This window comes from Syngnathus typhle, linkage group LG9 (assembly GCF_033458585.1).
Source record: "Syngnathus typhle isolate RoL2023-S1 ecotype Sweden linkage group LG9, RoL_Styp_1.0, whole genome shotgun sequence".
Taxonomy (NCBI): domain Eukaryota; kingdom Metazoa; phylum Chordata; class Actinopteri; order Syngnathiformes; family Syngnathidae; genus Syngnathus; species Syngnathus typhle.
In genome coordinates, this window is record NC_083746.1 from 7,769,712 (window position 1) to 7,783,337 (window position 13,626).

The 13,626-nt window shown below is 42.0% G+C and overlaps 1 protein-coding gene across 3 annotated transcripts in view; it reads left to right on the forward strand.

The window, feature by feature from the left end:
• Nucleotides 1-13,626, forward strand: part of igf2bp2a (insulin-like growth factor 2 mRNA binding protein 2a) — a 30,138-nt gene that overhangs the window by 6,898 nt on the left and 9,614 nt on the right. For 2 of the 3 annotated variants that reach the window (XM_061286649.1, XM_061286650.1), the window contains exons 3-8: nt 11,326-11,374; nt 11,751-11,802; nt 12,035-12,098; nt 12,214-12,507; nt 12,577-12,711; nt 13,072-13,194. In XM_061286649.1, coding sequence (XP_061142633.1) covers nt 11,326-11,374; nt 11,751-11,802; nt 12,035-12,098; nt 12,214-12,507; nt 12,577-12,711; nt 13,072-13,194 — 717 coding nt within the window. Of the gene's footprint in view, nt 1-2,483; nt 2,756-11,325; nt 11,375-11,750; nt 11,803-12,034; nt 12,099-12,213; nt 12,508-12,576; nt 12,712-13,071; nt 13,195-13,626 lie in introns of those variants that run through there. The other variant, XM_061286651.1, reaches the window with a different exon arrangement.

Below are 13,626 nucleotides of genomic sequence, written 5' to 3' on the forward strand. Positions count from 1 at the left end.
TCAATAAAATTCTTCCAGAAGTTGCAAGAGGTGTAATTTTCCTCCGGAGTTTGTTTCTGACATAATGAAATCGGCTCTTAATTGCCTTTGCGTGTTTAGCCATTAAAACATATCAAATATCCATCCATGTATCCCAACACCACGTGAACAGGTTATTCAAGACTCGGCCTTGGCCGCTGTTGCTTCCTTTACTTCCTGCTCGAGTGCCATTTGATATTTGGCAAGAATGACCTCATATACGTACCGTTTTTTTCCGTGTATAGTGCGCAATATTTTACTAATTTATTGTCCTAAAATCTGGGGTGCGTATTATACATGGGTACAAAGAAAAAAAAAATTAATTTTTTTTTTTTTAATTTTTTTTTTTTTTTTTTTTTTTTAAATAAAGTCATGGTACAACAAAACCAACAACAGGACTGACCGACAAAGTCGTGAAACAAAAAGAAAGGGTGACATTACCAAAGACAGGAACAGAATGACAGTAACACATGCAATGATCCAACGGTGAGCGAGGGGCAGACAGGACTTAAATACAAAACACGTTACATCGATTGAGGTGACACAGGAAGAGCGGGGTGACACGAACAGAAACTATGGCAACCTAGACACATAGCAAAACTGGGGACGAGACATGACAAATCTCGCCCGAAATAAAACTCACCTTTCTTCTTGTTTGTTGTCAATCGCGCATCGCATTCAGCCATCCTGCCCAACACACTTAGTAAAATTCATAATTGACAACACATCGTTTGATGCGATGGTGCAATCCTCGATGGTGTGTTATTGTCAAATATTGTTTGTTTTTTAATCTCCATCGCGGACCGGACGTCATACGGAGGCCGCCATTACAGATGCGCAGAACGGTTGCGCAAGACACGTCAGCTATATAAAGAGCGAGAGTTCAGTTCTCCACCTATTAGTTTCAATTCACAGTTTAATTAGCAGTTTCAATCAGCAAATAACAAAATGCGTATTACAGGTAATATTTTATTTCACAACACTTTGCCTTGTTCCTTTCGTCTCTGCTGTTCATTTCAAACACGCTCCATACGACCGCAATGCTCTTGTATCAGACGCTCGCTCGATCACCTGCTAGTTTGCCGTCTGTCACAATGTACTCTACACAAATCCGAAACATTTGTTGCGGCTCCGAGTCACGACGAGGGGCAAGTTTTGGTTTCCAAGGGTGTTTTTATTCCTCTTCAACGTCTCTCCCATACAGAGCCGCCGTGTGCGCACGGAGCGCGGTGGTGCGTTTAGGGGCAGTCGGAGAAATCAACGCCAACAAAAAAAATGACATCCAGCCTAGTTAAGACCATACCAAAGACTTTAAAAATGGGACCCATTGCCTCCCTGCGTGTGTGACGATCTTTGGGACTTAAAAAATAAAAAATAAAAAAAAAAAAAAAAAATTTTTTTAAAAAAAATTCATAAAAATTGGGTGCGTATTATACATGGGTACAAGCTTTTTTCCAGCATCAGCATGCCATTGTTAGGGGTGCGTACTATACATGGGGGCGCACTATACACGGAAAAAAACGGTATGTTCTTTGAATCTGCTCTATATGATTGATTGTCGGATTATGCAGACAGATGCCAGAAAGTAGACATAGTCCTAATTTTGTTTTGTTTTTTTCTAATTTTTTGTGCTTTTATTTTATTATTTAAAAAATTACTTCACATTGTTTTTATACAACAAACAATGCTTTCTTTATTTTTTTTAGCGTTTGTAAGTGTATTTATTTGTCTTTGGTCCAGGCTTCTAACCGAGAACCTCAGAAGCGAGCAAATGAGCTTTTCTGCGTTTAGAACGACACCAAATACCAAAGTACAGGTGACTTTGACGCTCAAGGTCGTGAGCATAGAGTGAACGCAAACATTTGTAGAAACCTGTCATGTTGTGGCACTCTACTGAGATATCCCTGAGGGTGTAGAATACATTATTTTTTTATTTCTCTAAATCACCTGTGCTGAGAGATTCCCATGAGATGGATCACTATCACGCTCCTGTTTTTTTTTTTATAAACCCTACAATGGTGTCACAGCGCAGTGGACGTTGCTAGGTAACGGGTCACTTGATTCATGCGTATGGCGTGCGTTGCCTATATTTCCCAAGACACTGCCCTGAAATGTAGGTGAAGCGCTTGCACCAAAAAAAACATGCACGTCCAGCGGGTCAGTAAATATTTGATGGTGAAGCAGTCATGCATACGTCCATGCGTTCGCACAATTTGAACTGGTATTTTCATTGATGGCGGTGCTACCGTTCACCTCCCTGCCTTCTCAAGGGAACGTCACACCCTACTTTCCACTGCAGCATTTGCCTCCTCCCCCTCCCTCCCTCCCTCTCTTCTTCCTCACATGTGCACGTTCTGTGTCAGCGGATCCACGTTATTGCTACGCTCAATTGAGCCCTTACGTGAAATATGGGCCTGACTTCCAGTATGAACCGGAACCAGTGTTTTGTTGACATTGTAACTGATCGCGTGAGTTGACTTTCTACAGATCTAAACAACATAGGGCCCGCCGTCAGTCGTCGTAGTTTGTAGGAGAAAGCATTAAAAATGTCTACCTGCCACTTTGGATGTCTTACAAGAAGTTGTGCTCATAATTGTTTCTCCATCAAAGCTCTCAGGAATAAGGTAGATGATGCCGTGCACACCGCTGAACCCCCCCCTCCAGCTGCCTTCCAACAATGTCGCCGCTTCCTGGCACAGTGTGGCATCGCTGAATGAGGCCAGCTGTGCATGAGTGGGTGGGTGTAAATAGTATACGACTGTATGCTATGTACTGTAAGCTGAATGTGAGCCTCCCCTATCGCATCGTGTAACGGAGACAGGCGTTTTATTCTTAGCAGCTTACTCCTTTTTGGCATTCCTCAACAGCATTACACAGCGTGTGTATGTGTGTGTCCTGTATAGAACGTACTCGTGTCTCTGACGCCATTCCCTGAGCGGGAGTCAGTAGTTCATCTCAGTCGGATAATTGCTGGTGGTTTGTTTTCTGTTTTGGGCAAGAAGTGTGTTAGAAGTGACTGCAGGCGGTTGTTTTGGTGCTGCAGCATATCGGATGAAAGATAGAAGGGAAACTCACACGTTTGCGTGTTGTTTAATAGCTGCCGATGTGTGAGTCAAGTGAGGGATTTCCTAACCTATCTTTTTGCCCTCCACCTCTCGAGTCTCAACCGAGAAAGTCACTAATTACGTCATGGGGAATACCTGATACACAGAATGTTACAAGCAAAATGTTTCTGTCCTTTTTTATGGTTTTAATGCAAATCGGATTTACCGTTGATGTGTTGTTGTTGTTTTTTTTTAAAACAGTTTTGAGCATATTCCTGCACAGAGAATGCCTTTTCACTGCTAGAAAGTTCATCAAAAAAAAAAAGATCTACATTTAAAAATTCTCTTACTTTTGTGTACAATTTTCAGTCATTAGTTATTAGACTATGAAAATCATTTAAGTTAAATTCGCCTGAGAATGATTATGAAAGCAAAACAGTCTGTAAATGTTTGCAGATTTATTTGTTGTTGTGAGTTGGGAGTTTTTAAATCCTAGGCAAGGCTAGAAATTAATTAGTTGTGTTACTGTGATGCAAATGTATTTATTTCTGACGCAAGTGCGCAGGTGCATGTAAATGTGCCAAAACGCTTTTTGTTTGTTTGTTTGTTTAGCAAGCAGCACTTTGACTGCACAGTACCTGCAACATATGGCAAAAACATGACACTCACCTGCTCAGTTAAAAAAAAACAGTTTATCGTGATTCACACCTGTCGCACTCCTAAGCAATTTCTAGTTTGCTTCTTACTTAAAGCCCCGCCTCACTTATAAGCGACGGATTTGGAGCCATTTTAGCCAACGGATTAAAGTCTGCCAGAGATAATGCCACTTGAGCCACCTTTGAGTCACGTGACACAACACGGCCCAAGGTTTTTTTGTTTTTGAGTTGTATTATGTTTTTTAAGACAACGTAGGTTACACATAATATATTTGACCATGTCATGAAGGAATCTCTGATATTGTTTCGATTTTTAATCCTCACAGGCTGCCGGACTTTTTATACACCATAACCGCAGTTGTATTGTATTTTCTGTATTGGTTATGCCAGTGACTCCAAAAGGATGCTCCCTCTAGTGGTACATTTATCTCATTTCTTTAAGAACTCTTAGGTCCGCTATGCTGCTATTTTTAATATCCGTTCAAGCTTATATCTATAGCCCTCAGCCCTTGTTGTAATACTGGACAATATGGTGGTACTTGTAAATAGCTAAGTTTATTTTTAGGTGCTACTTGGTCACAGCCAGGGGTTGGATCCTCTTCTAGCTGACTTTGGGAAAGTCTGGAAACAACCTGCCAGTCAAGGCAATTTTTTTTGGGTTGTAGCCGCATTCTCGATGTTGGGTGTTTCAGGTTTCCTCATTGTACTTTTTGGCCAGACACTCGTCAATCCAGTTCATATTCCCGCGAGTAATTTCACATGTAACCCATGCTAATACTCCCCCCTACACGTGACGCCAGCTGATGTTGGTACACTCCACGCCGAACAAACAACGCGCTGTGTATTGATCCCTAAATGCTACGAGCTGGTACCTTTTTGCCCATTCACAACCATCAATCAACGTCAAGGTGGTCCTGAATTAAGTAGCGTGCCGGCCTTTATCGTCATCTATCATTTGCAAAACAATGTTATGTTGCAGCAATCATGCGATTAAAACCCCTAAGACATATTTTTTAAGTAAATAATCACGATTTGATAATGTTCTTTAATTACTAGTTGACTGTTTGTCGTCAGAATGAGACAGGCCGCACTGTCGCCATTATAAATCTCATTGTACAGGCAATATTTCAATTATTAATGTTTAGTGTAGTCGCGCATATTAAAGTATAAAGAGGAAAAAGACTAAAAAAAGACTCTAAATTGCACATAATGTCAATGTGAGTGTGAATGCTGCTAGGCTTTTGCACGTATCGCTACACACACACACGCATGTTACACTGCCAAAGAGAAGAGGACGTTTGAGGTTTTACGTCATGTCGAGTATGCGCGTGTGCAGTATTGATCCAGGTTAACCCCGCCTGGTCGACCTGCGCCGATAGTCAGGCAGGCACTTGGACAGGCTCAGCCCTCGGCCCTCCACCTCCACTTGCAATAGCTTACGATGGGCAGATTAAAGGATGAGACCTGATGAACAAGCTGCACGCACATAAAGCAGCGAGCGGCCGTGAGGGGCAAGCGGGTGGCGCCGGCCCGCGTCTACCTGTCGAGCGGGGGAACACTTTGCATGCATGTGGGGGTAAGCGCACCGCGTTGCCTCGATCGTACCGTGTGCAAACCTGCTGACTGTCACTCATTTTGGCTGAAAAGAAAATGCAAATGTTTTGTGTTGCCCTGCGAGAGACCGCAGGCATTCTCAATTGATCAAACACGCATGCTGAGGAAAAAAAAGCAAAGCACTTTTTTTTAGGCGTTTGTTATTGTTCCCATGTTGATTTTCTCTTCGTTTGCATGTGAGTAGTACCTGCTTGCGTGCCATAATTTGGCTTCAAAAAGGCACATATCCCACGTTTTTTTTTTCCACGTGGCAGGTCACTCTCACCGACAAAACAAAACCACCCCCGGAGTCATAACGATGGCCAAATTTATAGAACAAACTGAAGAAGTAGGCGTGCTGTGGCTCTGCCACAAGCTTCTCGCCTTAGTGACTGCAGGAAGACGGGGGAGGAGACAGATGTTGTATCGACATGACATATATATGATGTCAAACAAGTGCTGTCAAAAGGAGCCACGCAAAATTTTCAATCCAGAACCTGAGCAACAGTCTAAATTATTAAGCCCTCTAGTTGACAAACGAGGCTCATTTTGAATGCTACCAAGCTACCGTAGAGTTCCGTGAAGAATGTCCCCAATACACAATACAGTCACACGTGTTTGAGGCATGCTGCAAGAAGTCGACAGGGGCTGAATCACGATGGCGTATAGCGGCTGTGGTGGAATGTGCTGTTTTTATTTCAAAAGCAAGCGGAGCTTTTCTAATGTTTGCTGTGCGCTCCGAGACCACATTTATAGTAATGACATCAGAGAAGTGAAAGTCTTATCCACGGCAGTATGGCCAAGTAGCTTTGTACGTATCTGATTTTGTTTTATTTGGGTTTCTGAAATCAAAACACTGATAGTGACAGTGTCAACTTGACATGAGTGATTGCAGCGGCTTTCACTTGTTGACATTTTTTTGTGCGAGCTTGTACAGTGAGGAGCATCATCGGTGGGACGGACTTTCATACTGTGTGTGTGTGTGTGTGTGTGTGCGTGTTTGTGTGTGAGAGACTCGGCAGACTGATAGTTATGGTGTGTGTGTACTTTTACAATTTGTGTGCACTAAACAAATAGATCTTTATGTTGTCTCTCTCTCTGAAAGGACAGACAGATGGTCACATGATATTTTAAGAAGTGATTGCACAATGATCTTCAGAGACAACAACAACGCTGTAACTGTATTACACCCTCTATCATAAAACCACACACAATGAGGAGACATTACAGTCACAAGTTTTACTTGTAATGGCAATAAAGCTCCTCCAATTATCTTTGCCATCATAAGAAGCATCAGTTGTGCACCGAAAGTGCTCTCAATAGATTTCAAAACAAGAGCAAGCAAGCAAATACTAATCAGTGATCTTGTAAGGACATTCAGCTTGAATTTAGATTTTGGATCAAATGTTACATGAATGCGCATCCATTGGAGTGACGTGCATCCGCCGACTCGCACTGCTTCTTCCTCCCTTTAGCCGAGAAAAGAAGGCGGCAAGCTCACAGTTGCACCCCGATGAGCTCTCGTCCGCAAAGAGTTGATAAGGGAAACGCAGGCGCTCGGGCGCTTCCTGCTGATGTGAGATGCTCGGCAGCACGGTGGAGCGAGCGCTTCGTTACTGCTGTGGTCTTTGCGTGGAGAGAAGGTGCCAGCCTTTTATGTGTGCTGAGGAATTCAAGGATGCATCTAGAAAGGGAATTGTCATACAGTATTATATTTTTCTCGTTTGTTTACATTAGGTGGTCATTTGAAATGTCAGATTGAAGATGACGTTGTTTGTGAGTAGACACCATGATAATAATGGTTTAATTGTGTGTATGAATACAAAGGGACAGAGTTCTGATTTATGTGTGTGACAACCAGATGTTTAAATTTTTGGAATAGGGAGGTGTTCATGTTCCAAATCGAGCCGTTTGTTTCAATGAGAATGAACGCATATACTGTGCATTTACGATATATATATATATATATATATATATATATATATATATATATATATATATATATATATATATATATATATATAAGTAGGATATAATGACTAGAAACATAGAAAGTTCTGAGGGGTGGGACACCTCACTAGGTTACAATAATTAGTCAGCGGTCAAGGCATGGTGAGGGCATCCAAAAGGCCTGTCATTATGTAGATAGAAGAATCATATTAAAAAGCAATTCGAAGTGAACACAAATAAAACATGCATATTCTCTTTTTTATTAACCGATTATTCTTCCACTTAGTTTAGAGAAAGATTTTTTGGGGTCAAATATGCACAAATACAACACAACTGGCAATTAGGCTGAAATGCCAATCAGTCACCAAAGCATTTCTGCAATCTGAGGTTTTTGCATTTTTCTCAAAATGGCTAATTTACATTTGAACTGTTGCACTGGCCTAAAAGAAAGCAAGCAAACAAACAAATAAATAAATAGCGGATTTTCTTTGCATCAAAAACACTTGGGAGTGAGTTAAAGGCTGTGTGGGGGTTTATATATTTCTTTCCTGGTGAGAGCGAGACATGGTGCCTGCTGGGCCTGCGAGCCGTCACCGACAGCACGAGCTTGTGCTCACAACTAGGAGGTAAACAACGCTTTCAGAGGGCCTCATTACACACAATTATTTCACTAATGTTTTTATCCTTCGCTGTGGAAAAAAGGGACCATTTTGTCCTCAAGCCCCAAATTCTTTGCTTTAGATGTGACAATTTTGGCCTTCAATCACAATATTTTTTTTGTATGTGAAATAATCATTTTTATAAATTTAGCAACATGTAGGAAGATACAACTGAGAAAATTTGGTTCATTATTATATCTAAATGTCAAATTACAATGTGACATTTGCGTTGCGTTCTCTCTGTCTCTCGCATTCTCTCCACTGGTGGTTTTACCTCAATTCATCAAATGCATTACAAAAATTTGTGTACCAGAAGAATCACTTCATAATTTTACCAAGGCTATTAGTAATGTGCTTTTCACAAAATATTTTTCAAAAATGCAGAAAGTATTACGTGTAAAATACTACAAATGCAAATTTGTATTGAACAGGCATAGTAGCAATAAAACACTGTAAAACTTCAACAGCTCATAAAATACAAAGTCATCTAGTTTAAGTGGTTAATAAAATAATAGCAAAAATCCATCTGTTGTTGTAAATGTACATCAGTTGTTTTGTGAGCGAAACAATAGTAATAACCCTTAATGTGTCAACTTCAATGTGTTGTAAATTAGAAATAAAGCTTAGCACTTTTAGTTGTGAGACAAAACAACTCAAATCCTCAAAGAATTTGAGTTGCAAGGAATAACTCAAATATTGTTATAATATTTATAATTCATTCACTTTACAAAAATATCAACGTGAAGTGACTTCATTTAGTTTATTTATCATTTTTATGGCCATACAGTAAGAGTGAGTCATACAGATTAAGAACTCCTGGAAGTGCTTAAGTGATTTAACTTGAGTTTTTCTGTCAATGATCTCAATCGTCTTCAGAATGCGTTGACGAGTGAGCAGCCTCTTTCCTGCCCGTCCAAATCCGCGGGACCGCCCTGTGTGCTGTGTACGCAGACGCTGCCATTTAGCTGTTACAGGTGGGAGCGGTAAATATTAGCTTTTCAAATGAGCGTGGCCACTCTTGGCTATCCAAAGGCCAAATTGAGAGGATTTCTAACCCCCCCTCCTTATTGGCAGGCAGCTGACAAACATTAAGTGACCATTCTGTGTGAATCCTCCTCTCATTTGGAAAGGAGGAGCCGAGGAAGGGCTCTGGGTTCACCTTGTGTGCACGTGTGTAAACAAAACAGTCCACATTGGCATGGGGGTCTCACCCAACTCTGCAGACAGACAGACAGACAGACAGACAGACAGACGGGCAGGGGATGTTCTGCGTAGCGTGTAGCCACAGGCATGCTTAAAATGGGCAAGTGTCACTTTTTCCAAAAAAGATCCTGGAAGCTGCATATTTGCGAGCGACGGGGCATTGTGTGGTGAGGTGCACCAAAGAAGAAAGGCAGCGAAGGATGACTCTGGTGTGCGGAATCATTACAGTAAGCGGAATCATTACAGTAACAATATGTAGAAAAAAAGAGACATGCCTTTTCACACGCACCACACACCGCATTTGAATTTCCAGGCTCTGCGGTATATAAACAAAACTCCAACAAGACCCTTTTTATAGCAATCATATTCAATTAAAAGATCCCACCACAATTCTATCCAGCCGGCTGGTGAGCAGGTAAACTATCCAGCTGTTCGTTTTCGACAGCGCTCATCCGTGTGAGTGAGCTGGAGCCGAGCCCAGCTGACTTTACACTCTGGACGAATCGCCAGCCCATCGCGGGGCAAAAATAGACAAACAACCATAAGCACACTTAATTTAGAGTCCTTAATGGATCTACCATGTACGTACGTGAGTTCAGTGAAGTTCCTTTTTTTTTTTTTTGCTTAACAGTGTGAGATTTGTGGATTCCGTAGTTTTCATTAATCCTGGCTAAGTTATTGGACTTTTTTGTAAAGTGAAATCAAAAGGGCAGATCCTGGTGATATAATATTTGTTGATTTCTGTTTTTGATGTACTCCCAGCTAGTATAATGGTCCTCATTTGGACTTGGCAACAGCCCCCTCTTTGGCAGCCTCCTTCTGGACTTCAGCTCGACTGACATTTGATCCCGAGAACACGGACTAGCGGCATCAAGTGCAGCACGCAAACGAGCGCGGATCAGTGGTGTCCATTAGCACAATCAATAGGGAAGACCTCACTTCAAGTCCTCGCCGCACCCAAGCAGACATTTCTGAGCTGTTCTTTCCATAGTGTGACATTTTGCTTAGCTAGAAGTTGCTTACGACACACTGATACAACCTATTTTGCCTCGCAGTGTGTAAGTCATCCACTCACTCCAAAGCAAAATCAATTTCAAGCCTCGTTTAATAGTCACGCACATGCCAAACAGTCAACTCATTTGTTTGTCGTGTTGGATGAATGAGGTGAAGAGTGGAATGTCCTGTGTGAATCCCAGCCTCTCTCCTCCTCCTCCTCTGCTCTCTCTTCTCTTTTTTTCTTGTTCCCTGGAGGAGCACAGTCAGAACGAGTCATTCATTCATGTCCTGCTGCCCGCATGTGCGTCTTTCCAGAAAGCTTGGCCAACCCACCGCAGACGCTAATTTCTCCCACTCTCACCTCTCCTCCAGCTCTCTCCATCACTTCAGCTCATGGAATGTCTGCTAATTGTCCTCCAAAGTGCTCTTAAGGACTTTGGGGGTTATGCGCGAGTGTGTGCTGTTTTTTCTTTTTTTTTTCCTCCACATAAATGTCTGCTTCTTTTGGAAATCACAGCACTTGTGTTGACTGCGCCGCTGTTTGTGTTGTTTCTCACACTTTGTGGTCATGGGGCGGTTTTGTGTTTGAGCTATTAAGAGAAAATTGTGGTGATAAAACAGCACGATGTGGAAATTTAATACCAAAAGCTGTTTAAAAGAGTACGTACAGATACTGTGAAACAATCTTGAGTTTTCTTATTTCATAACACACTTAGAGGCAGAATGGTGGGCTAATGGTTAGCGCATCTTGTCGCAGGTTCAAATGTCAGTTTCTGATTTGTAGAATTTTAATTTAAATGTGTAAATGAAAAAAAAATAGTGAAATAAAACAAAACACGGGAGCAGTTCCATGACTTGTCTCACTTGACCGAGATGATCGCTAAGCCCGGCAATGAGGCTGCTAAATGATGATGTGAGCTAGCTGTAACCATGGCAACTTAGACACACGATGCGTGTAAAGATTTAACCTTGCCTGCAAAAGAACAACCTGAGAGGTGTTACGCAGCCCCCGCTAACCACGTCTCTCATCTTAAGGAAATAATCATCGCTTGGAAGAAAACTGGAGTGCAAAACTATCAAGTAGTTCTATTAATAGAATTGGGTGGGAAATGCATGGAGTTGATATGAAATGCAACAATGAATATAAAAATATTCCTGTGTGCCTGTCTCGGTTTGTAATTTTCACTGTCTCTCCCATCTCCGCAGGAGTAGGAAGATTCAGATCCGGAATATTCCTCCTCATTTCCAGTGGGAGGTGAGTTGTGTGTGCACGTCCATTACACCCTTTTGGTTTCCAAACTTGACCCGACTCTCTTGGTTCATTTCCCTCAACCCCATTTTTTTCTACAAAGCAAATTTATTAATAATAAAATAAAATAATTTTCAACAATTTTAATGTATTAATATATGTAAAAAACAAGTAAAAATATGTGTCAAATTGTTTGTTTTATTGATAATTCTATATGTAATCTACAATAAAGAAATTCACCAATTAGTTAATGACATAAATAGTATAATAACACATGCAGACTGATTTAGTGCCGTTTCCAGAATGTCCATGTAGTACTTTTTTTCAATTTTTTTATTCTCGCACATCTCTATTTAATTTAACGCTATCATGTCTCCGTTAGGATTTCGACGGTCTGCTGGCTCGATATGGTACTGTAGAAAATGTGGAACAAGGTACGCCACTCTTCTTCTGTGTCTGATTTCATCACATTGGTGCACTGCTATTTCCGTTTTCCGCTTAGTTTCTCCTGGTGTTGCTTGTTTGTTTATGCGAGTACCAGCGCTACGCAGTCTTAAATTGACACATTCGTCACTTAGGAAGTTGAGCAGTGCTACAGGAAATAGTTATCGCTACATAATGATGATGACATCTTCTGACATGTGATGTATGCTTCTTCTCTGACAGTCAACACTGACACAGAAACAGCCGTGGTGAATGTTACGTACGCAACCAAGGAGGAAGCTAAAGAGTGAGTAAAACAAACAGAGATGCCTACTTGGGCGTGATTGCTTAAATCTAGACTGACTCAATTGAAATGTATTTTCCTGCCGCGAAATATTTACTGTTGGTCGTCAACCCTCCAGAGCCATTGAGAAGTTGACAGACCAGCAGTGCGACGACTTCTCCTTGAGGGTGTCGTACATCATGGATTTGGACGCCGCTCCGCCGGCGCAGGCCGCCCGAGGTCGACGCGGCGGCCGGTTGTCACGAGACCAGGACACCCCTCAGCCCGGACCTTCGGGAGGCTTTGGCGCACCGCGGACCCGACAACAGCAGGATTTCCCTTTGCGCATGCTCGTGCCTACTCAGTTTGTAGGCGCCATCATCGGCAAGGAGGGACTCACCATCAAGAACGTCACCAAGCAGACGCAGTCCAAGTAAGCAACTTGGCGAGGCAACACCTCCTGAGTAATTGTCGTTATGACGTCATTGCTTTCCCACAACAGAGTTGACATCCATCGGAAGGAGAACGCAGGCGCGGCCGAGAAACCCATCACCATCCACTCATCGCCGGAGGGCTGCTCCTCGGCCTGCCGCATGATCCTGGACATCATGCAGAAGGAGGCCAACGAGACCAAGACGTGAGTTGACGTTCACGTTACGTCCAGGAAAGGATGAGCCAGCCATAAACGTCCGTGGCCTATAATCTTGACCTTTAACCCGCCAGCGACACCTTTTAATCTCAGTGGACCACTAACACAGTAAACACACAACACACCTCACACAGGCTGAAACGTGACGGCGGCTTAGTGTTGCACAAAGACGGACAGCATATCTAATTGGCTTTGACTTTTAACAGCGTCTCTATGCTATAATTGTAGAAGCGCCAGTCTTAGCTAGCTTGAAGTTTTAGAGGAAACCCCCTTGTAAGGATCATAAAAACATTGCTTCATTAATAGCTGCTTGTGATTAAGTATGAATTTAACGTACTTTGTGCGAAGGCCGGAGGAGATTCCTCTGAAACTGCTGGCCCACAACAGCCTGGTGGGCCGCCTCATTGGGAAGGAGGGCCGCAACCTGAAGAAGATCGAGGAGGAGACAGGGACCAAGATAACCATCTCCTCGTAAGTCACGTCTGTTCTTCTCCTCGTTTGATCACGCCTTTCTACAAGATGTTGCGAACAACTCTCATACGAGTATCATAAATGATAAATTGAACGTGTGTTGCCAAGACAAACTTTGTAGAAGGCAGTTCCCAGACAGGAAGAGTTGAGTAACATGGATTCCAGTATAGCATGTGAAGGTGCATTGGAAAAAATATTTAAAGTATAATGAGGAAAAAAAAGAAGAGACTTATTCACTACAAACAGGTGCATCTCTATTAATTAATTTATCTTAGTTGAGTAGTAAATTACAGATAAATTCAGATATTTTTTTTAAACCCCACTAGATAACTTGTTCAATGTTTGCGTTTCACTTTTGGAATTGAACTACTGAAGTAAAAGTTTTCTGCCATTGAGTTGAATATATTGAGATGCACTGATATATTTTCTAGG